The sequence below is a fragment of the Salvelinus namaycush genome, chromosome 31, assembly GCF_016432855.1.
Source record: "Salvelinus namaycush isolate Seneca chromosome 31, SaNama_1.0, whole genome shotgun sequence".
Taxonomy (NCBI): Eukaryota; Metazoa; Chordata; class Actinopteri; order Salmoniformes; family Salmonidae; genus Salvelinus; species Salvelinus namaycush.
In genome coordinates, this window is record NC_052337.1 from 11,466,155 (window position 1) to 11,492,969 (window position 26,815).

Below are 26,815 nucleotides of genomic sequence, written 5' to 3' on the forward strand. Positions count from 1 at the left end.
AAAACAACCCCAATGACCTAATGAGCCGCAAACAAACAGATGTGTCTGCAGCGAGATGCTACAATGCTACGATGGTCTCTGCCTCAAGGATACTGCCCAGAGCATATAGCATAGCCCCAGTACTGCTCGGAGCACAGCCACACACTACGGGTCTGGAGACAGGAGAAGGGATGGACCATGTAGAGACAACATAGGGACAGGGTCTAACTGGGGCGTAGAGGGACGCCAATACAAAAGGGAGGGGGTTTGAATGTTGGAAAACAACAGCTGGAGCAGTTTATGGCATGGTTTTAAGAACAAAAGCACACATTCTCTGGCACCCTGTTTTTGCATTCTTGTGTTCTGTTGAACCACTCCAGTTGGACTGAGAAAGGCACTCTTTAAACACACACACACACACACACACACACACACACACACACACACACACACACACACACACACACACACACACACACACACACACACACACACACACACACACACACACACACACACACACACACACACACACACACACACAGGTAAAGCAGGAAGGATCAGGTGTCAGGTCAGCCAGGACCACACACATTTATTGAGGCTGTTCAGAGAGGAGCTTTCAATAGCTCCATCCATCTGGAGAGAAACGGATGGAGGGATGGAGGGATGGAGGGAGGGAGGACGGGAGGGAGTGGGGGAGAGAGGGAGGACGGGAGGGAGTGGGGGAGTGAGGGAGGGAGCGCGGGCACTCTTCCCACTGCCCCATTACTTCATCCATCTGGAGGTCATTACAGTCTCTCACATGCAGCGCAGATCAATTCAAATAAACCATTCAACAGCTAAACAAAATGACAGATCCAAATCCACTACAGATTCACATGACCATGGATCACTATCCATCATAACTTCCACTTTACTGCTGTTGATATCAGGCAGTACGCATTGCAACACTGTCAGCTAGCTACAGAAAGATTTGAAAATGTGATTTTGATTAACTATATTCCACACTGTGTAGTGTACAGTCTCTGATTCTGAACAGATATCTGACCCAAATCAAACAGCTCACACACACAGCTCGCTATGTTCCCAGACCCACACATATACTGGATGTAAACACACCTAACGACACTCGTGCTCCCACTTGGGTAGGTCATATCAACAGAGAGAGGGGGGGAGTGAACCCTCTCATATGGGTGTGTGTAGACCATTAAGAGGAAAATACATGGGATTGGAGTCAGATGAAAGAATGTGAACTATGTGGAGATTAATTCGGCAACTCCCTCTTTTTTCCCCCTGTCTTTTTCTGTCTCTCTTTCTCTCCCTCCCTCATTATCCTTCCCTTGCTTCCTCTATGAGCTGGCCCTCTCCTCTCTTCCTGTCTTCAATCGGAAGACTCTTATTATCTAACTACATAATTGTCTTTCCATCCAAATGTGAGCAGCAGCTGAACCCAACACATTATCCCAATGCTAGGGGGGACATATTTGACAGACACGCCAGATGACTTTGTCATATCTGTGGAAAGGTGCAGTAATTTCCACCAACACCCACCCATCACCTACGCCCTACCCCTCCCTGCCCACCCTCTCTCTAAGACATTCCAGTATGAGAACGAGGCACCCCTGCAACAACAACATACCACAGAATGACAGAGCCTCTTGATCTAGTTGCATGGCCTAAACAAAGACACTGCTTTGTCTCTTATCATCAGCTCATAAGGGAGTGAGTGATACAATGTACCCAGCAGCTAGAGAATGACTTTCACTGGCCAGATTGACTGACTGAAATTAGATAGCTTGTCCTAAAAATCTCTACTAGGGTTGGACAGTTCCCACTGTCAAAATCAAGTGAAACAAACTTAAATCAACACTAGCCAACTACTTAAAATGGGAAAATATCTTAAAACTAAACTGATGGAAAACTGTACAACAAATAGTGATTATTATTGCAGGTATTTAAAAAAGAGTCATCTTTCTCTTTATCGACAATACCTCTGTAATCCTGTACACGTGAGTCCCCAGAGGACAGACTGTATCTACAACAATAGAATACTCAGTATATGAATAAACCTGCTGACTCTCCTTTCTCGAGTGCCGTTGGGAATGCTGCCTGGCATTCCCATCCTGCTCCCAGTCACTCCCATACCACCACACTGTTAATCCTCAACCTGACAACAGGTCCTGTATGGCTCAGTTGGTAGAGTGTGGCAACGCCAGGATTGTGGGTTTGATTCCCAGAGCCACCCACACACGACTGTAAGTCGCTTTGGATAAAAGCATCTGCTAAATGGCATACATTTTGAACAGCCCAGAGTCTGTCGGTCTCCTGGGAAACCCAGCCACAAGGCCCATGGGATACTGGAGGCCTATAAGGGTGGAGGTAGAGAGGAATGAAACTACACCACAGCCACCACAGAAGAAGAACATTGACCGACTGTTAGGACCACGAGGCCCCAGCCACTGGGCACCACATCAAGACAGGACTGTCACACACATAGACATACATAGACATGCACACACACATTCATTCACATATTTTACACAGGGCTCATGCAGGCACACACAAACATACTGTACATGCATAAAACATGAAGCAAAGAGTATAAAGTTCTTTAATACATAGAAAAAGACACATACACACTCCTAGGCTTTCCTCCTTCAATCTAATGTAACCCCCACCTGGATCAATATATTCAGGGACTCTCTCTCTACTGATTATACAGTGGCTGAACACACTGGCCTCTGTCTATGAAGTCAACCCTCAAGTCTAACTGATGGGAACTAAAATTACAGTCTGAAAACACCCAAACCCACTGAGGTCTCATAGTAACAACAGGCTTAGCTTAGGGCCTTGTGGTAGGAGGAACGTGGCAGACAACATCAAATCACTTAGGGCCTTGTGGTAGGAGGAACGTGGCAGACTACATCAAATCACTTAGGGCCTTGTGGTAGGAGGAACGTAGCAGACTACATCAAATCACTTAGGGCCTTGTGGTAGGAGGAACGTGGCAGACTACATCAAATCACTTAGGGCCTTGTGGTAGGAGGAACGTGGCAGACTACATCAAATCACTTAGGGCCTTGTGGTAGGAGGAACGTAGCAGACTACATCAAATCACTTAGGGCCTTGTGGTAGGAGGAACGTGGCAGACTACATCAAATCACTTAGGGCCTTGTGGTAGGAGGAACGTGGCAGACTACATCAAATCACTTAGGGCCTTGTGGTAGGAGGAACGTAGCAGACTACATCAAATCACTTAGGGCCTTGTGGTAGGAGGAACGTGGCAGACTACATCAAATCACTTAGGGCCTTGTGGTAGGAGAAACGTGGCAAACTAAATCAAATCACTTAGGGCCTTGTGGTAGGAGGAATGTGGCAGACTTCATCAAATCACTTAGGGCCTTGTGGTAGGAGGAATGTGGCAGACTTCATCAAATCACTTAGGGCCTTGTGGTAGGAGGAACGTGGCAGACTTCATCAAATCACTTAGGGCCTTGTGGTAGGAGGAACGTGGCAGACTATATCAAATCACTTAGGGCCTTGCGGTAGGAGAAACGTGGCAAACTAAATCAAATCACTTAGGGCCTTGTGGTAGGAGAAATGTGGCAGACTTCATCAAATCACTTAGGGCCTTGTAGTAGGAGGAATGTGGCAGACTACATCAAATCACTTAGGGCCTTGTGGTAGGAGGAACGTGGCAGACTTCATCAAATCACTTAGGGCCTTGTGGTAGGAGGAATGTGGCAGACTTCATCAAATCACTTAGGGCCTTGTGGTAGGAGGAACGTAGCAGACTACATCAAATCACTTAGGGCCTTGTGGTAGGAGGAACGTAGCAGACTACATCAAATCACTTAGGGCCTTGTGGTAGGAGGAACGTGGCAGACTACATCAAATCACTTAGGGCCTTGTGGTAGGAGGAACGTAGCAGACTACATCAAATCACTTAGGGCCTTGTGGTAGGAGGAACGTAGCAGACTACATCAAATCACTTAGGGCCTTGTGGTAGGAGGAACGTGGCAGACTACATCAAATCACTTAGGGCCTTGTGGTAGGAGGAACGTGGCAGACTTCATCAAATCACTTAGGGCCTTGTGGTAGGAGGAACGTAGCAGACTACATCAAATCACTTAGGGCCTTGTGGTAGGAGGAACGTGGCAGACTATATCAAATCACTTAGGGCCTTGTGGTAGGAGAAACGTGGCAAACTAAATCAAATCACTTAGGGCCTTGTGGTAGGAGGAATGTGGCAGACTTCATCAAATCACTTAGGGCCTTGTGGTAGGAGGAATGTGGCAGACTTCATCAAATCACTTAGGGCCTTATGGTAGGAGGAACGTGGCAGACTTCATCAAATCACTTAGGGCCTTGTGGTAGGAGGAACGTGGCAGACTATATCAAATCACTTAGGGCCTTGTGGTAGAAGAAACGTGGCAAACTAAATCAAATCACTTAGGGCCTTGTGGTAGGAGAAATGTGGCAGACTTCATCAAATCACTTAGGGCCTTGTAGTAGGAGGAATGTGGCAGACTACATCAAATCACTTAGGGCCTTGTGGTAGGAGGAACGTGGCAGACTTCATCAAATCACTTAGGGCCTTGTGGTAGGAGGAATGTGGCAGACTTCATCAAATCACTTAGGGCCTTGTGGTAGGAGGAACGTGGCAGACTATATCAAATCACTTAGGGCCTTGTGGTAGGAGAAACGTGGCAAACTAAATCAAATCACTTAGGGCCTTGTGGTAGGAGAAATGTGGCAGACTTCATCAAATGACTTAGGGCCTTGTAGTAGGAGGAATGTGGCAGACTTCATCAAATCACTTAGGGCCTTGTGGTAGGAGGAATGTGGCAGACTTCATCAAATCACTTAGGGCCTTGTGGTAGGAGGAATGTGGCAGACTTCATCAAATCACTTAGGGCCTTGTGGTAGGAGGAATGTGGCAGACTATATCAAATCACTTAGGGCCTTGTGGTAGGGGAAATGTGGCACATTACATCAAATCACTTAGGGCCTTGTGGTAGGAGGAATATGGCAGACTTCATCAAATCACTTAGGGCCTTGTGGTAGGAGAAATGTGACAGATTACATCAAATCACTTAGGGCCTTGTGGTAGGAGGAATGTGGCAGACTTCATCAAATCACTTAGGGCCTTGTGGTAGGAGAAATGTGGCAGATTACATCAAATCACTTAGGGCCTTGTGGTAGGAGGAATGTGGCAGACTTCATCAAATCACTTAGGGCCTTGTAGTAGGAGGAATGTGGCAGACTTCATCAAATCACTTAGGGCCTTGTGGTAGGAGAAATGTGGCAGATTACATCAAATCACTTAGGGCCTTGTGGTAGGAGGAATGTGGCAGACTTCATCAAATCACTTAGAGCCTTGTAGTAGGAGAAATGTGGCAGACTTCATCAAATCACTTAGGGCCGTGTGTTAGGAGGAATGTGGCAGACTTCATCAAATCACTTAGGGCCTTGTAGTAGGAGGAATGTGGCAGATTACATTAATACTCACTGAGTTACAGTATGATCGCTATTGGTTAATCTAGCCAACGTTATGCAAGTATTTTAAAGTAATTAGTGGCTGGTGTATGTCGTCTGTCTCAGATTGCTATTCTAGAAACCAGCCATATCCTCCAAACCTCCATTCAGCGACCAGCCATATCCTCCATTCTAGCGACCAGCCATATCCTCCATTCTAGCGACCAGCCATATCCTCCATTCTAGCGACCAGCCATATCCTCCATTCTAGCTACCAGCCATATCCTCCATTCTAGTGACCAGCCATATCCTCCATTCTAGCGACCAGCCATATCCTCCAGTCTAGTGACCAGCCATATCCTCCATTCTAGCGACCAGCCATATCCTCCATTCTAGCGACCAGCCATATCCTCCAGTCTAGTGACCAGCCATATCCTCTAGTCTAGTGACCAGCCATATCCTCCAGTCTAGTGACCAGCCATATCCTCTAGTCTCGTGACCAGCCATATCCTCTAGTCTAGTGACCAGCCATATCCTCCATTCTAGCGACCAGCCATATCCTCCATTCTAGCAACCAGCCATATCCTCTATTCTAGCGACCAGCCATATCCTCCATTCTAGCTACCAGCCATATCCTCCATTCTAGCGACCAGCCATATCCTCCATTCTAGCGACCAGCCATATCCTCCATTCTAGCGACCAGCCATATCCTCCATTCTAGCAACCAGCCATATCCTCCATTCTAGCGACCAGCCATATCCTCCATTCTAGCTACCAGCCATATCCTCCATTCTAGCGACCAGCCATATCCTCCATTCTAGCGACCAGCCATATCCTCCATTCTAGCGACCAGCCATATCCTCCATTCTAGCTACCAGCCATATCCTCCATTCTAGCGACCAGCCATATCCTCCATTCTAGCGACCAGCCATATCCTCCATTCTAGCTACCAGCCATATCCTCCATTCTAGCGACCAGCCATATTCTCCATTCTAGCAACCAGCCATATCCTCCATTCTAGCGACCAGCCATATCCTCCATTCTAGCTACCAGCCATATCCTCCATTCTAGCGACCAGCCATATCCTCCATTCTAGCGACCAGCCATATCCTCCATTCTAGCGACCAGCCATATCCTCCATTCTAGCTACCAGCCATATCCTCCATTCTAGCTACCAGCCATATCCTCCATTCTAGTGACCAGCCATATCCTTCCATTCTAGCGACCAGCCATATCCTCCATTCTAGCGACCAGCCATATCCTCCATTCTAGCGACCAGCCATATCCTCCATTCTAGCGACCAGCCATATCCTCCATTCTAGCTACCAGCCATATCCTCCATTCTAGCGACTACAACTTCATAGAGGTGTCTATAGTCGCTAATTACAAGATACCCCATCAATAAATAACCTATATACCTAATAAAAGTCCTGTCCAACTCCACTCTGCAGTTCCAGAAGCAAATCTCAATAACATATTCTTTGTGTTCCTCGCTTCCTTTTTAAAATCCATTGGAGGAAAAAGCCAGAGGTCCCTCCTCTCTGACCTTTACATTTAAGTCATTTAGCAGACGCTCTTATCCAGAGCGACTTACAAGTACATACATTCGTACTTTTTTTTTTTTTTTTTTTTTTTTTTTGTACTGGCCCCCCGTGGGAATCGAACCCACAACCCTGGCGTTGCAAGCGCCATGATCTACCAACTGAGCCACACGGGGCCTTCTCCTCCAATGGGTTTGGAGAGGAGAGAGGACGCTAGTATGTCATTAAAATTCAACTGAGGTTATATCTGACCCCGTTGACTTAGAAGCACGTGTCTGTTTATTTGGGCTTAGCTAGGCAGGGTCGGGATGAAAGGGTTGTTGGCTTTCACTTCACTCAAATGTAAAGACGTCTACTCTACTACAATAACTACAATGAGCAAACAGCTAGTACGAGCTAACATTAGAAACTGGCAAATTAGCTGCAATTAGCTAACAGCTAAAGTTGGCTAACAGCTCTATACTTAGCAAACAGCCACAACAGATGACACTGACAGCTGCAATTAGCTGATGACTGCAATTATGTTAGCAAACAGTGTGAATGGCTTCATTGGAGAGACCAACTAGCCATAGGACTACCTCAGTTGTAGCACTGTGGGTTTGATCTGCTAAATGGCATACATTATTTGTTATTATTATTATAATAAATATTATTACATTAATAATATATTATTATTATATTATATTATTATTATATTATATTATTATTATATTATAAGCAATTCAATAATACATAATCTAAATTGGAAATGACACCCTATTCCCTATATAGTGCAATATGAGTCACATGGTTGCAGGGATTGGAGACAAAAAGGAGGAGGAAGAGGAGGAGGAGGAAGAGGAGGAGGAGGAAGAGGAGGAAGAGAAGGATGAGGAAGAGGAGGAGGATGAGGAGGACGAAGATGAGGAAGAGGAAGATGAAGAGGATGAGGAGGAATAAGAGGAAGTTTGGCTGTGATCAAGCAGCAGTGTTTTTTTCTATAAGCTGTCCTGTATATGTTCACGCATGTTCCTGTGTGTTTAGCCCAATTCAACAGCAGTAGCAATAACTCAAGTTCGGTAAACACACACACCTCCAAACCCCAGTCACACTTCCCTCACCTCCCTCCGACCCTCCTGAGGTGGCAGTTAACCACATCCTAGCCCACAGGTATGGCTCTCAATCCCACCTTATTAAGATGAAGTGTTTGTCTAATTAGCATGGCAGCTCCCTTTGGGGGAGCAACACCTTAGGAACAGGATGAACCCTGACTGAAGCTAGGGCCAGAGCTTTTCCCTGGGTAAACACAGGCTGACCACAGCCCAGAACTACCAGAGAAGACTGAGAGAGGTGCTGTCTGTGTGAGACTGACTGGTACTGGGACTGAGCTTTGGGTGGATACATTTACTCTACGGCAAAAGCATTCTATACAGTTCTCATTCTTCAATATTTAATAATGAAATTAAATTCTCACCCCTCTCTCTCTCTCTCTCTCTCTCTCTCTCTCTCTCTCTCTGCCCCTCTCTCTGCCCCTCTCTCTCTTTCTCTCTCTCTATTTCTCTCTCTCTCATCGCCCGTACTTGGCACACCGTGGAGCAGAGCCACATCACAGGCACACATCCTTCTCTGTGCCAGTGCTTAATGACATATTGAGGCCAACACAGCTACAGAACCTTGGATGTGGAATGGCTCTGCAACACTGAAACCGACCACAGGTTCATAGCTACAATTAGCACAGCACATAGTGCAGCCTAAAACAGAGAACAGCAGGGAGAAGATCCAACTGACACAGAACAATAACTACAACCCTGAAGTCACCCACACACACCTGGATGTAACTGCCCTATGGGCCCTGGTGAAAAGTAGGACACTATGTCAGATTTTTCATGGAGTGCTGCAACGCCCTCAGAACCGCTACTTCCCGTGGCTATGCTCTCCCCTCTTCCCCTCTCCATTTCTCCTCTCCCCTCTCCCTCTCCACCTCTCCCCCTGTCCTTTTACTGTCTTCGGTACCTACAGGCTGATATTGGTGCTAAATGTCCATCTACTCACACTCTCCTGTTAGTCTTTATGGTAATGTATAAGTAGTGTGTGTGAAGAGACCTTCATTGTTGGCCTTTTTTATAGATCTGTTTTGCCAGACAGGCTGGCTTTGGGAGGTACTGTAGCAGCACTGTAAAGGATAATGAACTCATAAAATATATCGTAAGTGAAAATGTATTAACATGAGATTAAAAAGCTTTACATTTCTTCACACTGTTCCTGGAGAAAGTTCGCAATGGGGAGAGGCTTGATGTGGTTGCCAACCCTTCTTTCACTCCCTCCCTCCCTCCCCCACTGGGCATACACTGATTGAATCAACGTTGCTATCACGTCATTTCAATGAAATAACGTTGAACCAACGTGGAATAGACGTTGTTGTCTTTCCCTCCCTTCCTTGTTGTCTTTCTCTCTGAGCAGTAGCTCCAGCGCCAGGTTAAGAATCCTGATTTGGGCTGGGTGCCAAGACAGTCGCAGACCCCCTCGTCTCACGCAGTCTCGACACACACACACACACACACACACACACACACACACACACACACACACACACACACACACACACACACACACACACACACACACACACACACACACACACACACACATATCCACCCCCCCATACACACACACCAAAGTCCATTCAGTGACTGTTGTCCATTCAGTGTGACGCGTCTCATTCCCTGCTGGTGGAGCAGGGCAGGCAACAGGCCCAGTGAAGCAGGGGTAGCTTTTTACAGAGCAGGAACCAGGATTAACATTCTTCCCTCTTGCACTGTCTGAATCCCAAATGGCACCCTATTCCCTACATAGTACACTACTTTTGACCAGAGCCCTATAAATCCTGGTCAAAGTAGTGCACAAAAAGGCAATAGGGTGCCATTTGGGATGTAACCAGTGTTTCTCCCCTCCCTCCTCCTGCAGGCTGAGGCCAGGCTGGTTGTGTTCTCCTGGCACTAAGGCACATGCTTGACCTGGCGCTGAGGACAAAGAGCAATTAGCAGCAGCGTGGAGTCTGTCTCTGTGGCCGACCCTCTGTCCACCCGCCTGTCTGTCCGACTGTCTGTCAGCCCGTCGCCAAGAGACCAGGGCAGCGAAAACAACCAGGGCAGAGTGGGAAGCAGAACTTCCCCCTCCTACAGCGCAGCATCCCAGATGGGGGGAGGGAGGGTGTGGGGTCTTTTAACTCTTATCCCAACTTGGATGGATGCCAGAAGTGACGTGTACAGTAGATGTCAAATCTGAGCATTATAAGTGCACATGTGACTGATATGATGACATATGTCAGAATATTTTGGCTAATGTTCAATTAACCCCTTAGATCAAAATACACACACACACACACACACACACACACACACACACACACACACACACACACACACACACACACACACACACACACGCACACACACACACAGGGACATGCAAAAACACACACATGCGCAAATACACACACATGCCTTCAGTCACCCTCCAAACTGACAGGTAGCCATCAGCGTTGACCTGAGGGTGTTGGTGGAGTAATCATATGACTCGCCCCTAAGATTAGCCTGTGGTCATTACGTACACTACATTACACCCCACTACATAGACACACTGACAGGACACACACACTCACAACACACACGCACGCATGCACACACACACACGCACACACACACTAATGTCAGCAACAATAAACCCATTGTGCATCGCAGCAGTCTGCCTGATTTACTGACCATTTTCTTACAACTGAAACGATACCTGTTCCGAAAAAGTGCTACCCCTCCCTCCCTCCCTCTCTGTCTCTGTTTCTCCCTCTCTCTCTTTCTTTCTTTCTCTCTCTTTCTCGCTCTCATACACACAGACACGCACACATACACACAAGCTCACCAAAACAGTATTCACATGAAACAGAAGCATAGATATCAAGTAAACACATAGAAGTACCTCTCCCAGTGACTGAGCAGAGAGCAGAGAGCAGAGGAGAGAGCAGAGAGGAGAGAGCAGGGCAGCAGAGAGCAGAGAGCAGAGAGCAGAGGAGAGAGCAGAGAGGAGAGAGCAGGGCAGCAGAGAGCAGAGAGCAGAGAGCAGAGGAGAGAGCAGAGAGGAGAGAGCAGGGCAGCAGAGAGCAGAGAGCAGAGAGCAGAGAGCAGAGAGCAGAGAGCAGAGGAGAGGAGAGAGCAGAGAGGAGAGAGGAGAGAGCAGAGAGCAGAGAGCAGAGGAGAGGAGAGAGCAGAGAGGAGAGGAGAGAGCAGAGAGCAGAGGAGAGAGCAGAGAGGAGAGAGACTGGCTCAGTTGTTTCCATAGCTCTCATTTCTCTGGTCTTGACCAGGCCGTTGTGTGCGTGCCAGTCACAAGACGACACACACACAGTCAGACAGACAGAGTTCCTAGAGAATAACTTCAGCTAGCTCGCAATCGCACTCTGAATAACAGGAAACACCAGACAAGACAAAGAACACATGGAATTCAGACAGTTACACACACACACACACACACACACACTAAACTGTGTGCTCACACCGAGACAAAAACACACTCTTATTCACATACACGTAAGGCTCGCACACATTGCACTGAATGTGATCTAGCGTTCATCTGCTGATCGTTCAGGGCGCTGTGTTTAAGGCTTACCGTATGCTGTACAGTCGTAACAGTTTGTGCATATATCATTACAACAATTCTGTGATGTTTTGGTCTTGGGGAGTTTTTTTCTGCTGTTCGTGCACACCAAGTTTGGGAGAGGAAGTCCATGCCCCTTCGTCTGTGATTGGTCCTACTCCTAGTAGGAGCGGGAACATGAAGTGTTGGTTGTCATTCAACGAGAGACTATTCCTTTTCATGCACATTTTTCCACTTGAGAAATACTGCACCAAACATATTAGCTAGATGTCAAATTTGCACGATTAAGACCTCTGCAAAAATGTGATGACTGATTTCTTGATGTATTTATTTTGAGGGAGTGTTTCTGGTTATGTTATTGCTATAGTGGCTCAAGAGGGACAAACGGTAATATTGCAGCTTTTTTCCCGCTTTTCCAAGCGATGGTCTTTAGGGAGTATGAGAGCACCGACGGTCGACGGTTGCTTCGCCTTGCCAAGTTCTGCGAGTGTAACAGTGTAAAAAGCAGCAGCTTTATCACTTCACACTCATCTAACGACAAACAGGTAGACACACTCTCATTAAGCCAGGAGTAGCTCCAGCTAGACTAATGTTTGTGAGAGTGCATGCGCATCTGCCTGCATGTGTGTACTCGTTCACCACATGTGCGTGTGAGCGCTGGCTTGTGCTTCTCAGTCTACTCTGTCAGGACTTTAGCCCTGGTCTTCTCAGTCTACTCTGTCAGGACTTTAGCCCTGGTCTTCTCAGTCTACTCTGTCAGGACTTTAGCCCTGGTCTTCTCAGTCTACTCTGTCAGGACTTTAGCCCTGGTCTTCTCAGTCTACTCTGTCAGGACTTTAGCCCTGATCTTCTCAGTCTACTCTGTCAGGACTTTAGCCCTGGTCTTCTCAGTCTACTCTGTCAGGACTTTAGCCCTGGTCTTCTCAGTCTACTCTGTCAGGACTTTAGCCCTGGTCTTCTCAGTCTACTCTGTCAGGACTTCAGCCCTGGTCTTCTCAGTCTACTCTGTCAGGACTTCAGCCCTGGTCTTCTCAGTCTACTCTGTCAGGACTTTAGCCCTGGTCTTATTGCTTTAGCAGGGAGAATGCCAGGTGGTTTGCTTCATTGTCTCCACAGCAAGCGATGAGCAGTCTCAGACCAGAGAGAAATAAATCAGTATCTACCATCCTCCCTCCCGTCTTCCCTCCCTCCCCTCTACAGCAGCAGACTAAGATGGAAAAACTGACTCTTGCAAGTTCCTGCTGCTCACTCTTAAACACTCAGTTTACAGCCAGACTGACTGCAGAGAAATGGCACTCTCGAGACACACAGCATTCTCTCTCTCTCTCTCTCTCTCTCTCTCTCTCTCTCTCTCTCTCTCTCTCTCTCTCTCTCTCTCTCTCTCTCTCTCTCTCTCTCTCTCTCTCTCTCTCTCTCTCTCTCTCTCTCTCTCTCTCTCTCTCTCTCTCTCTCTCTCTCTCTCTCTCTCTCTCTCTCTCTCTCTCTCTCTCTCTCTCTCTCTCCTTCTGCAGCTATTATGTGGCTCCCTCTTAGCAAGTCTGGCTGTACTTGTCAATCCCTTGTCTTGTCTTCTCTTTCTGTCCTCACTCAATTGCATTCCTCCACTCCTCCATGCTCTCTCACTCTGCCCTCGTTCACTCTGCCCTCTCTCACTCTGCCCTCGTTCACTCTGCCCTCGTTCACTCTGCCCTCGTTCACTCTGCCCTCTCTCACTCTGCCCTCTCTCACTCTGCCCTCTCTCACTCTGCCCTCTCTCACTCTGCCCTCTTACCTCTTGAATCTCGCTCTGTCTTTTCTCTCTCTCTCTCTCTCAGTCCACTTATCTCCCTCTCCCTCTTTATCTGTCTCTCTTTCACTTTCTTTGTCTCTCAATCTTTCCTCCTCTCTCCGCTCCTTGGGCTCCCTTGCATCCTCTGTTCCTCTTGCTGCTGATCTCGTTCTGAGGGCTGGGGGCTGACTGCTGGACGACTAACGACAAAACAAGACAGCACTCGCATTCCAGAACAATCCATCTCCCCCACCAGCTCTTTGGACAGACATGAACAAGATGAACAGAGCAGAGAGAAAATAAGCAAAATCTCCAAAATGCTACAACCCTATAACAGAATAACACTAATAAAGGCCTAACACACACACACACACACACACACACACACACACACACACACACACACACACACACACACACACACACACACACACACACACACACACACACACACACACACACACACACACACACACAGCAGAACAGACAGTACTTTCCAATGGCTATCGGACTTTTGGATCTCAACTGACTGGCTGCTGCTAGAATGACCCACTTTGAACCAATTATGTGAATTGCTTGGACTTTTGTGGAAATGATGAGAATCGAACCTGAGCTGTTTTCTTTCAAATGCAGGAATGAGTTGAAAGTAGAATGCATCCCTTTATTCACAGACACAAACTATAATTCCATGGCATCACCAGTGAACTCAAGAAAGCTTTGCCAGAAAAGTTGTCGCTCAGCCACAGAGAAATACTTTATTGTATGCCTCCATCCAAATTCAACATGACAACCAAAATGATAACAAACAAATTACTCATGAAAATAAACTTCAAGCCATTGCCTTAGAAACATGAAAAGCTATATCTAATTATTAGCTACAATATTTTCTGGAAGCAAAAACCCATGAATCATTGAGAGATTTAAGGAACAGCCTCCAGTGATTTGATAAACATGATATGTTCTTGGTTAGGGGCTGGGATTTAGAAAACCCTCTTGCTTTGGGTTTATTGTTTTTGAGGAAAGGAACTATATTGATGTTATAAATCAACTTGTGTTGCTCAGAAAAAAATTGCCTTCTGTTCTTGAAGGAGAAATGAATAGTGGTAATACACCAACCATGTTGCTATGGGCTCTAATGACCAGTCAAACACCATGCAGTCAGACTTGTACACAGACGAAACTTGCCAGGAGATCCAACCTCCTGTGAAAAATCTTTAGAACTTGCTTCCAATGTCTCCATGGCAACCAATTCCTGTCCCAGTTTTGAGTGTGTGGAGGATTGGTTGTCCTGCCCTGGCCTGATACTACCACTGACATTATAGGAGGAGACATAGAGCCCACCTGCCAGGGGGTGAAGGAGCACACAGACTCCCCTTTCACCTCATTCTCAAATAGAAAAGATTCCCACACTGTAAATGTACCATTCTGTATTGTTCAACCTCATTTTGCTCCATCTATAGCAGCTCTGTAAGCAGGCGTAATTCCCTCTGTGGTTGCTGTCCTGCCCTAGGTCCGTGCAAACTAACTGTAGTGAAGCTGAATGAGCAGATGTTTTTTCTCTATGTCTGTCTGTCTGTCTCTCTCTCTTTCATACAGTCTTTCCAACCATCATCACCCCCCCAACCCCCCCCCCCCCCCCCCCCCCCTGCACATTTTCTCACCTAATAAAGAAAAATAGAATGGCTCCAACTGAAGTAGTGAGGTTTCTGCAGTGGGGTTAGCTACCAGGGAAGATAATCATGCGATTTCCCCCTAAAATGCTTCATTCAGTAGTTCTGCTGCCCAGGCTGTGGCTAGGATTGAGGCCAGGGCTGACTGGGGATGGGGATTGGGGTTGGAAAGGATGACTCATAGCATTGCTTTCCATGCTCAATCATTATAATAGCCCTTAATAGAGAACAGTACTGCTATCCTGGAGAGCTGAATAGTGAATACCCAATGATTTTGGCTGGAAAAGAGCTACAGTGAGAAGTAGGCCTATACCACTTATGGTCTTACAGTGTATACAGCACAGATGGTGAGTGAAAACAGGCATAGGCCCTGACACCACTCTACCAACTGCAAGAAATGGGTGGCAGGTAGCCTAGCGGTTAACGGCGGTGAGCCAGTAACCAGAAGGTTGCTTGTTCAAATCCCCAAGCCAACTAGGTGAAATATATGTCGATATGCCCTTGAGCAAGGCACTTAACCATAATTTATCCTGTAAGGTGCTCTAGATAACAATGACTAAAATGGAAAAGACTGGCATGGTACCACATCTGTTGAAAGACCCACTATTGAAAAAACTAAAATCCCTACAACCATTACTGGGGCATTTGGGAATTAAACCCACAGCATCTTGACTTAATTATCTGAAAGGACTCAACTTTTCACTATGAAATCAAGATAATACCCTATTTTCTCCTTTTCAATAGAGGATCATGTCCAAGCCTGAACATAGTCTCCTGTCAAATCACTGTCCTGGAAAACCTGGCTCTACAGCTTCTGTGGGAAGACGGCCAATAAGATGCCCCATGGTCCTTTGGAGCAGTCTCCTTATGAACTCTTGAGAGAACAGTGTTTCCCTGTCCCTAACACGACACAAAAATATTTATGACATGAGTGGCATACAAAGGATCTCCTTCAATCTGACAGACAGAGTCAAAATTCTGACCTGGAATAATCTTTTATCAGCCATTCCATTCCGTCATCTGCACAGATATAACAAGAAGAGTGTCAGTCTTTGCTGTTGATCAGGCGTTGGATGGAGCTGGTTGGAGGCTAGGGGTCATAAACTAAACCATGAACCGTTCAACGGCCCAGCCAGTTTAGTTCCACACCATAATGGCTGCATTCACAGTCTGAAGTGGATCATGAGATTGCAGGGTCACTGCTTCTCTCCACAGTCCAGCAAACTCAGATTCCTTTCCCTGCACCAGGACGATAGACACACACGCACGCACACACACTCAAAAACAGGGTTTTTCACACCACAGAACCACCACTTATCTGATTGAGTAAAATGGCTCAAAGGATTTCCCATATTGAGCGATAAGAATATGGCCATTGAAAAACTGGAGCAGAAACTGCATTCGCTCAAAAGGGACAAACAATTACTAATAATGATGGGGTTGAGATTGGGGATTGCACTCCGAACTGAACTTTCTCCAATTTGGGTTTCATGGCAGTGTTTTTATTACTTGATTGCAATGTTGAAATGCCACCAGTATGGTACCTGTGTCTGTGTTTCACCATGTTGCAGCCAGAACAGAACAGTTCCAGAGGTTTCCATTGCAACACCAGGTTTGGAGGCCATAAACATTCTGCATCAGTTACATCAGTCAGTAACAACCTTGCCCTATTCTTCCATAACACACATGAATGACAGGGGGGTAATATGATAAAAAGGTGCATCCAATCTATCATGGAAACTTCCTTTTGTAGAGGAACTGTTCTGACAGTGGGCCGAGAGGATGGAAAACCGCTGTGGCCCAGCTGTGCTTGACCTTTGACCCCCATAGTAAAGTCTACCTTTACACAAAAATAACATTTAAATGACCCAGGCTGCTTTGCATGGCTCCAAACTTAGCTGCTATGAAACTCACACCATCTCTAAAACATCTCACCAAAACTCACCTAATGGGACGCAGCTATTTTTCCAGCGAAAAGCCTCAACTCTAAAACCAGTGAGGTACTAGAGGTATAGAAAAATGAAACAGTGCTTTATTTCATAGTGCTTTGTTCCACCAGGAGTGGGATAAAAACATCTGGAACGCATTTTTCCCCCTATGTTTTTAGGATCAGCAGACGCCAGACGGCACAATGGAGCTTATCGGATCCAGATGTTGAACACAGTGAAACAACCAGTGTTTCTTTCTTATAATTCCATTTTTTATATAAAAAACAAATGGATAAAAACTAAATGTCAAACATTAGAGAAACTCCATGAATCTTAAAATCACAAAGACTCCATTACCCATAGTCCTTTTCAGGCTGAAAACAACAAGCACTGTAGTCAACGTTTACATATCGAGTAGTCGTTGGCTTCGGCCCCAATCCACCCACGTTTTCATTTTACCCAGGTATTCAAGGAATGTTATTCAAGTATTTTTGATGAATAAAGCAGTTTGACATGCCTAGGGGAATGTTCCTATTGACACAGACCATTCAAAAACCTTTTCTTAATGAATGATAACAAACCAGGAGAAACATGTTGAAGCTTTGAGAAAAGTTCCCATTCCCATTCCCAAAAGTTCCCGGTGGGCGACTTGGTGGAAACAGTGTACTTCTCTTTAATCTGTTTGCCCCATACAAAAAGAAACATTTTGGGAGCAAAGCCTAGCCTCTGAGAAGCAGCCACATGGCTAATACAACAACAACTTTCACAAGAAAGCAAAATAAAGCTGCCCTCATCAAGGTCAGGGAATAAAGCTCTTTAAAACAAGCATTGTTAAGCGAGAGATCTAGATAGACCCAGATATCTGCACTTTGGCAGAAAAATATCAGTTTTCTTAAAGTCAGTTATTTATCATCCATGTTTAACCATTAAATCACATTCGGTCATCTTTGGTTTTAGTTCTTGAAGATGTCATCAAAGCCAGAATGAAGAATGGGCATGGTGTTCCAAAGGAAAGCATTCCAGACTTTTTTGTGTCAGGAAATCATGTCACGCACGTTTGACAAGGTACCCACAATGCACCTCTCTCTCTTTCTCTGTCCCTCCTGTCCTGAACAGCCAGTGACTCACCAGGGGTTAGTTTTTTTTTTAAACATAAAGATTGAGAGAATGCCAAGAGATTGCACTAAAGTGCAATCATAATCGGTCAACCTCTAGCAAAAACCATCAAGCGCTGTAAGTACAGGGAGTGAACATTTAATTAGCACGGACATGGAACAGGACAGCACAGTGTCTGGACATGAACACATAACGACATTAATGCAGACACAGTGAACAAACGGGGAAGCAGACAGTTATAGACCGGGAAATCAACAAAGGGAAGGAGTCCAGGTGAGTCCAATGAGCACTGCTGCGCGTAATGATGTTGACAGGTGTGCGTAAATAAGGACAGCCTGGCGCCCTCGAGCGCCAAAGAGGGAGAGCGGGAGCAGGCGTGACAGTAGCCCCCACCCCAGGGGGCGCCACTTGGCGTCCCACCTGGGTGAGCCTAACGGGCTGACCGAGACATGGGCGCTGGACAAGCCAGCTGGGGCGTAGAAGCCCGACGACCCGGCAGAGGCGTGGGAGCCTAGCGAGCCAGCTCAGGCGTGGGAGCCTGATGGGCCGGCTGAAGCATGACGTGGGGTGGGCGCCTACCGAGCCCACCGAGGCAAGACGACCTCTCGAGCCAGCTAAGGCTTGGAAGCCCGATGAGCTAGCTGAGGCACCCCCGGTTCCCTCGGTGATAGCACCCAGACCCGACGTCACCAACCAAAACTACCTGATGCTTCTTTTAGTGGTGTCTGCATTCTGTAAGGGTCGACGCTGGAGACGAGAAGCAAGTACAGGGAGTGATCATTTAATTAGCACGGACATGGAACAGGACAGGACAGCGTATGGACATAAACACATAACGACATTAATGCAGACACAGGGAACAAACGGGGAAGCAGACAGTTATAGACCGGGCAATCAACAAAGGGAAGTAGTCCAGGTGAGTCCAATGAGCACTGCTGAGGGTAATGATGGTGACAGGTGTGCATAATGTAGGACAGCCTGGTGCTAGAGAGGGAGAGCGGGAGCAAACGTGAAAAAGCACTATGATGAAACTGGCTCTCATGAGGACTGCCACAGGAAAGGAAAACCAAGAGTTACCTCTGCTGCAGAGGATAAGTTCATTAGAGTTACCAGCCTCAGAAATTGTAGCCCAAATAAATGCTTCACAGAGTTCAAGTAACATACACATTTCAACATTAAAAACTTCTTGCCGCACGGATCCCTTTAGTGGGATCATTTTCGTAAACAACCTCTGAATTGCAGAGCGCCAAATTAAAAAAAAATACAAAAAATATTTATAATCATGAAATCACAAGTGAAATATACCAAAACACAGCTTAGCTTGTTGTTAATCCACCTATCGTGTCAGATTTTGAAAATATGCTTTACAGCGAAAGCAATCCAAGCGTTTGTGAGTTTATCAATCACTAGACAAAACAGTAAGAACAGCTAGCCCCAAATTAGCATGGTCACGAAAGTCAGAAAAGCAATAAAATGAATCGCTTACCTTTGATAATCTTCGGATGTTTGCACTCACGAGACTCCCAATTACACAATAAATGTTATTTTTGTTCGATAAAGATTAGTTTTATAACCAAAAACCGCCATTTGGTTTGCGCGTTATGTTCAGAAAACCACAGGCTCGTTCCGGTCCTGAAAGGCAGAAGAAAATTCCAAAAAGTATCCGTAATATTCGTAGAAACATGTCAAACGTTTTTTATTATTAATCCTCAAGTTGTTTTTAACATACATAATCGATAATATTTCAACTGGACGGTAACCTATTCAATACTACAGAGAAAGAAATGTCGAGCTACATCTCTCGCGCGCAGGAACTAATCAAAGGACACCTGACGCGTTTTGAAAAATCTCGCTAATTTTTCAAAATAAAAGCTTGAAACTATGTCTAAAGCCTGGTCACAGCCTGAGGAAGCCATTGGAAAAGGAATCTGGTTGATACCCCTTTAAATGGAGGAGGGGCAGGCAACGGAACAGGGATTCTTCCAAATAAAAGGCACTTCCGGGTTGGATTTCCTCAGGTTTTCGCCTGCAAAATCAGTTCTGTTATACTCACAGACAATATTTTGACAGTTTTGGAAACTTTAGAGTGTTTTCTATCATAATCTGTCAATTATATGCATATTCTAGCATCTGGACCTGAGAAATAGTCCGTTTACCTTGGGAACGTTATTTTTCCAAACATAAAAATTCTGCCCCCTAGCTGAAAGAACAACTGTTCAGAGGAGACTGCATGAATCAGGCCTTCAGGATCAAATTGCTGCAAAGAAACCACTACTAAAGGACACCAATAAGAAGAAGAGACTTGCTTGGGCCAAGAAACATGAGCAATGAACATTAGACCGATGGAAATCTGTCCATTGGTCTGATGGTTCCAACCGCCATATCTTTGTGAGACGCAGGATAGGTGAACAGATGATCTCTGCATGTGTGGTTCCCACGGTGAAGCATGGAGGAAGAGGTGTGATGGTGTGGGGTGCTTTGCTGGTGACACTGACAGGGATTTATTTCGAATTCAAGGCACACTTAACCAGCTTGGCTACCACAGAATTCTGCAGCGATACGCCATCCCATCTGGTTTACGCTTAGTGGGACTATAATTTGTTTTTCAACTGGACAATGACCCAACACACCTCCGGAATGTGTAAGGGCTATTTGACCAAGAGCAGCCAACAAGTGCTCAGCATATGTGGGGACTCATTCAAGACTGTTGGAAAAGCATTCCGGGTGAAGCTGGTTGAAAGAATGCCAAGAGTGTGCAAAGCTGTCATCAAGGCAAAGGGTGGCTACTTTGAAGGATCTAAAATATCAAATATGTTTTGATTTGTTTAACGCTTTTTTGGTTACTACATGATTCCATATGTGTTATTTCATCATTTTAATGTCTGTAGAAAATGTTTAAAATTAAGAAAAACCCTTGAATGAGTAGGTGTATCCAAACTTCTGATTGGTCCTGTAGGTGAAGTCTAGCCTGGTCCCAAATATGTTTGTGCTGTTTTGCCAACTCCTAAGGCCATGAGTTGGCAAGACAGCACAAAGGGATCTGAAACAGGGCTAGGTGATGATTAATAAGCCTGATCAGAACCAGAGGTGCTACGGAAGTCTATACACTAAGAAAAAGAGGTGCTATCTAGAACCTTAAAGTCCCCATAGGAAAACACTTTGAAGAACCCGTTTTGGTTGCAGGTAGAAAAAATTTTTGTTTCCATGTAGAAATCGTTCTACAGAGGATTCTACATGGAACCCAAAAGGGTTCTACCTGAAACCAAAAAGGGTACTACCTGGTGCTTCTGACGTCATTCTCAGCCCTGAAGCTTGGGGCTGGAGAGGGTCATCTGGTTTGGATCAGGATAATAAGTCCTTTACAGCTGAACTCTCTGGAGAACCTGGCCTCATTCCTTTTAATTACCAGTTAATCATACAGTCTGTCTGCCCTGATGGAACACGTCTTCACAAGCTGTAAATCAAAGCTGACTGTTTTCCAATGTACAGTGCATTAGGAATGTATTCAGACCCCTTGATTTTTATACAGCCTTATTCTAAAAAAGTCTAAATAGATGTTTGGATAAAATGAACTTGATTACATTTTAAAATGTTCGCAAATGCATTAAAAATAAAAAACTGAAATACCTTATCTATTGAACTATTCAGACCCTTTGCTATGAGACTCAAAATTGAGCACAGGTGCATCATGATTCCATTGATCATCCTTGAGATGTTTCTAAAATAGGAGTCCACCTGTGGTAAACTCAAATAATTGGACATGATTTGGAAAGGCACACACCTGTCTATATAAGGTCCCACAGTTGACAGTGCATGTCAGAGCAAAAACCAAGTCATGAGGTCGAAGGAATTATCCGTAGACCTCCGAAACAGGATTGTGTCAAGGTACAGATCTGGGGAAGGGTACCAAAATAATGTCTGCAGCATTGAAGGTCCCCAAGAACACAGTGGCCTCCATCATCCTTAAATGGAAGAAGTTTGGAACCACCAAGACTCTTCCTAGAGCTGGCCGCCCGGCCAAACTGAGCAATCGGGGGAGAAGAGTCTTGGTCAGGGAGGTGGCCAAGAACCCGATGGTCACTCTGGCAGAGCTCCAAGACAGTACTGTGCAGCCGTCTTCATCGACCTGGCCAAGGCTTTCGACTCTGTCAATCACCATATTCTTTTCGGCAGACTAAATAGCCTTGGTTTCTCAAATGACTGCCTCGCCTGGTTCACCAACTACTTCGCAGACAGAGTTCAGTGTGTCAAATCGGAGGGCCTGTTGTCCGGACCTCTGGCAGTCTCTATGGAGGTACCACAGGTTCAATTCTCGGGCCGACTCTTTTCTCTGAAAATATCAACGATGTCGCTCTTGCTGCTGGTGATTCCCTGATCCACCTCTACGCAGACGACACCATTCTGTATACATCTGGCCCTTCTTTGGACACTGTGTTAACTAACCTCCAAACGAGCTTCAATGCCATACAACACTCCTTCCGTGGCCTCCAACTGCTCTTAAACGCTAGTAAAACCAAATGCATGCTTTTCAACCGTTTGCTGCCCGCACCCGCCCGCCCGACTAGCATCACTACTCTGGACAGTTCTGACCTAGAATACGTGGACAACTACAAATACCTAGGTGTCTGGCTAGACTGTAAACTCTCCTTCCAGACTCATATCAAACATCTCCAATCCAAAATCAAATCTAGAATCGGCTTTCTATTTCGCAACAAAGCTTCCTTCACTCACGCTACCAAACTTACCCTAGTAAAACTGACTATCCTACTGATCATCGACTTCGGCGATGTCATCTACAAAATAGCTTCCAATACTGTACTCAGCAAATTGGATGTAGTCTTTCACAGTGCCATATGTTTTGTTACCAAAGCGCCTTTCTTTTTTTCTATTGTGTTATTGACTATACGCTACAACCCTAAGCACACAACCAAGACAACGCAGGAGTGGCTTCAGGACATGTCTCTGAATATTCTTTGAGTGGCCCAGCCAGAGCCCGGACTTGAACCCGATCGAAAATCTCTGGATAGACCTGAAAATAGCTGTGCAGCAACGCTCCCCATCCAACCTAACAGAGCTTGAGAGGATCTGCAGCTTGGCACATCTACAATATAGATGTGCCAAGCTTGTAGCGTCATACCCAAGAAGACTCGATGCTGTAATCGCTGCCAAAGGTGCTTCAACAAAGTATTGAGTTAAACGTCTGAATACTTATGTAAATGTACTATAAAAATATAAAAAATATTTAAACGAGCAAAAATGTCAAAAAATCTATTTTTCTTTTGTCATTATGGGGTATTGTGTATAGATCGATGAGGGAAACAATGTTTTTTAATCCATTTTATAATAAGGCTGTAACGTAACAAAATTTGGAAAAGGTCAAGGGGTCTGAATACTTTCCGGAGGCACTGTATCCTAAACTGTTGACCAGGTTACTTAACTTGGTGAAATGCTATGCATTTTTCAGTCGAAAGTTATTTTTGATAATATAGCTAGAAATATGTATTATGCTTATTTCCTGTCAAATAAATATTTCCATGATTGATGATTTGATTGTTGTAACACTGCTTAGGTTGACATTGGCAACAATAGGAATGTAATAAACCTCTTGCTAGCCAATACCAATTCATAAACTCCACTCGTACTTGCATGCGTCCTGGTTTCAGGAAGTGTTGCAGCATCACAGATGATCATTTAACAAGTCTCTGGTTGTTTTCTGTTGGTCTTTAAGAGCTGATTGAAGGCAGCAGCATCATAGTGAGTTGTCCCACGCCCTTCAGTCCTAGTTAAACTCCAGTCCAACTCTCCACATCATCTGGCATGACTGGGAACTGGGTCTGTCAATCACATACGAGCAATTACAAGACCACACCCCCTGGATGTTTTAACCTTTATTTTACCAGGTTGCATTGAGATCAGAATACCAATTTTTCAAGGGAGACGTGTCCATTTCTCCCATAGGGAAGAAAGTTCAAAGCCAAGGGGCCATAGTCAATAATCAATCAAAGTCTGCATTCAGGATTCACATGAATATGTAATTGTTTCAATCATTAGCACACGACTCAGACTCGTCTGTGCAGGCCCATACAATTTAGGTTGATTGGAAATACCATTGTGTTACCAAATTACAGTCAAAGGGAATTTAATCCAGTCCAGATCTCTAGATCTCCACCTCTCATGTTGAGGTATGTGGAAGGAACAGACCAGACCATATGTTAATCTAACAGCCTTTTAGCGAGTGGAGGCTGCCGAGGGAAGGACAGCTCATAATAATGGCTGGAATATAAGTCAATGGAATGGTATCAAACATGTGGTTTCCATTGGTTAATACCATTCCATTGACTCCATTCCAGCCATTACTATGAGCTGTCCTCCCCTCAGCAGCCTCCACTGCTTTTAACTGACTGACTGGATTTCTGACTGGCTGAGAGCTCCACAGTAGCCAGCATTCAAGCTGCGGGCCACCTACCATGCAGGCCAGTGAGCTAATAATATATGTAGGATACTAGGCCTGACTCAAATTCCCCACATCACCCACCAATGCTCCTGTCCACACCATGAACCACTGTCCTTCATCTAGCAACATGTAACTCACACAATTCATTTCCAAAAGTGATTTGAGTTCCAATAAAGGTGTTGGAAAGTAGAGTAAAAGAGCCTGATTGCAAAACCACAGAGTTTGAGCAGTTCCCTAGGCACACCCTTTAAAAAAGCTTTGGTTACAGGTGATCACTAAAAAACCTTGTTTTCTCATCATAGAGTGCATATAAAACAGACAGCTGGAGGATAGCAAGACAAATGTTTATGGGATAGTTTAAAAATAACCTTGAAGACGATTTCACAGAGACATTACACTCTTTTATTGAGCATTTGTTGTATGTCCGTGCGCATCCCTGCCCACAATGAGATGCCAAGCGTCGGCTCCACGCTGCCACTTCAGACCGACGGCCACGCCCTCTCACGAGAGCTGCGCTCCATTCGGTTTCTCATTAAAGAAATAGCCCTTTGAACTTTAAAGTCAACTGTTTCATATGTGAATATGGAGCACATTAAGCTCATGGATGTACTTGTCATCAAGTCTAAAGCGCAAAAGCTTGCCAAATATGAAACCCCCAAGAAATTACTATATATTTTATATCATATCCACAATGCTGCATAAAAGTTTTTTTCAGTTAGACTATGAAAATACATTTCCATTAAGTATGCCTAAAGAAGAAATAGTCTACAATGTATCGACAAGAGGGAAGAAAGGTCAAATGATTTTCCTACAGGCTATGAAAGGTGAGCTTGGTTTCCAGGTTGATCAATTCAACACTAGGAATAAAAAGTAAGCTCTATATCTTTACAGTAGTCCTATCATCCCGCATAGCAATGTGTAGCCTATGTGCGCACAGCACAATACATCTTAAAGACTTAAAGACTCTAATAATATATGCTAAATGATGTGCATCAGAAGAGGCTCTATAGATGGCGCAGGAGGACCCCATCTTTCAGAGTGCACAAATCCATCGCTGGAGGCAGAGAAGGTAATCTGAAGAGTTTCTGGAAAAGTTTCTGGAAAAAGAGTTATCTTTGGCGCTGCAAGTACTCTATGCAGCGGGCTCTAACCAAATCGATAGACTTTATCAACACACTGAGCAATACAGTACAAAGTATACGAACAAGCACCAGTGCCATTCTTTAAAAAGCCTTGACTGGCCCTGCGGTCATTTCAGCTTATGACACCAATATGAATGTGGACCACATTCCAGTAACCAGACAATTAAATCATGGTTTAAAAGAGGGGCGTAGAATTGACGTTGCACAATGGTATGTATGATACGGACTTGTTGCACATGAGAACATATCACTGTCTAAAGAACAGACGGGCACAATAGGGCGCAGCAGCAATAGACTGCAATAGAGGATGTGGTATCTTACCTGAACTGGCTTGTGATGTGACAAAAAGTAGAAGTATCGCTAAAGTGATTTGCGAGTCCTTTATCCTCCGTTTTACTTTCCATCTTATATGTGTATCCATGGTCGCCAGTAACGTCCACGACAAAAGTGGGTTAACTTTTTAAGAGCAACTGAAAAAATACTTGTGACAACTTCTGATTAGGAGAGAACTGGTAGCCAAAGGTCCCAGAGAAAGAGAGAAGGGGAAAATAGCGTTATTTTCTCAAGCAGCCATACGTTTTGGAGTGTGGATTCATCCAGCTAGTGTGACGGATGGGACACCCTCTCTCGCGCACTCGTCCTCTCCACTCCTCTTCTCGCTCCTCTGAAAAGGCTACCCTGCGCTGCTGAGCCTCCGATCAGAAGTGTTGCCCCCTCTCTCAGTCGTCACTGGAGCCCTGGGAAGTAATTTAGAGGGTAAAAAGGTCCCCTAGCAGGCTGTCAGTCAGGTTGCGGACAGGACAGGAAAGCAAATCAGAGGGCTCGACTTATAGAACAGGCCTTACAATTGGCTGTGGAATGGAGGAAAAGTTTAGTGAAACGCCCACTCTCGGTGTGCTGAAGTTTTTGCCTCCCGCGGGGCAATCCTTTCTTTAACAACAAAATCCGCTATGAAAAGGGGCGTTAAAGCGGGAGAGAAAAACGTTTTGGACAAGAACAGACAGATAGTTCAACAAGACTTCTAAAGATAAATGTTGTTTTCATATCCGATACATTACTTTCCATTACACCAAATGAAAAGCTATTCTAATAATTTGAATAATAAATGAGAGA

General features: G+C 45.2%; 1 protein-coding gene across 2 annotated transcripts in view; it reads right to left on the bottom strand.

Moving 5' to 3' along the window:
* Nucleotides 1–26,409, bottom strand: part of LOC120025767 (collagen alpha-1(V) chain-like) — a 147,132-nt gene extending 120,723 nt beyond the window's left edge. For both annotated transcript variants that reach the window (XM_038970394.1, XM_038970393.1), the window contains exon 1: nt 26,024–26,409. In XM_038970394.1, coding sequence (XP_038826322.1) covers nt 26,024–26,123 — 100 coding nt within the window. In that variant the 5' untranslated portion in view covers nt 26,124–26,409. The remainder of the gene's footprint in view (nt 1–26,023) is intronic.
* Nucleotides 26,410–26,815: the final 406 nt, after the last annotated feature.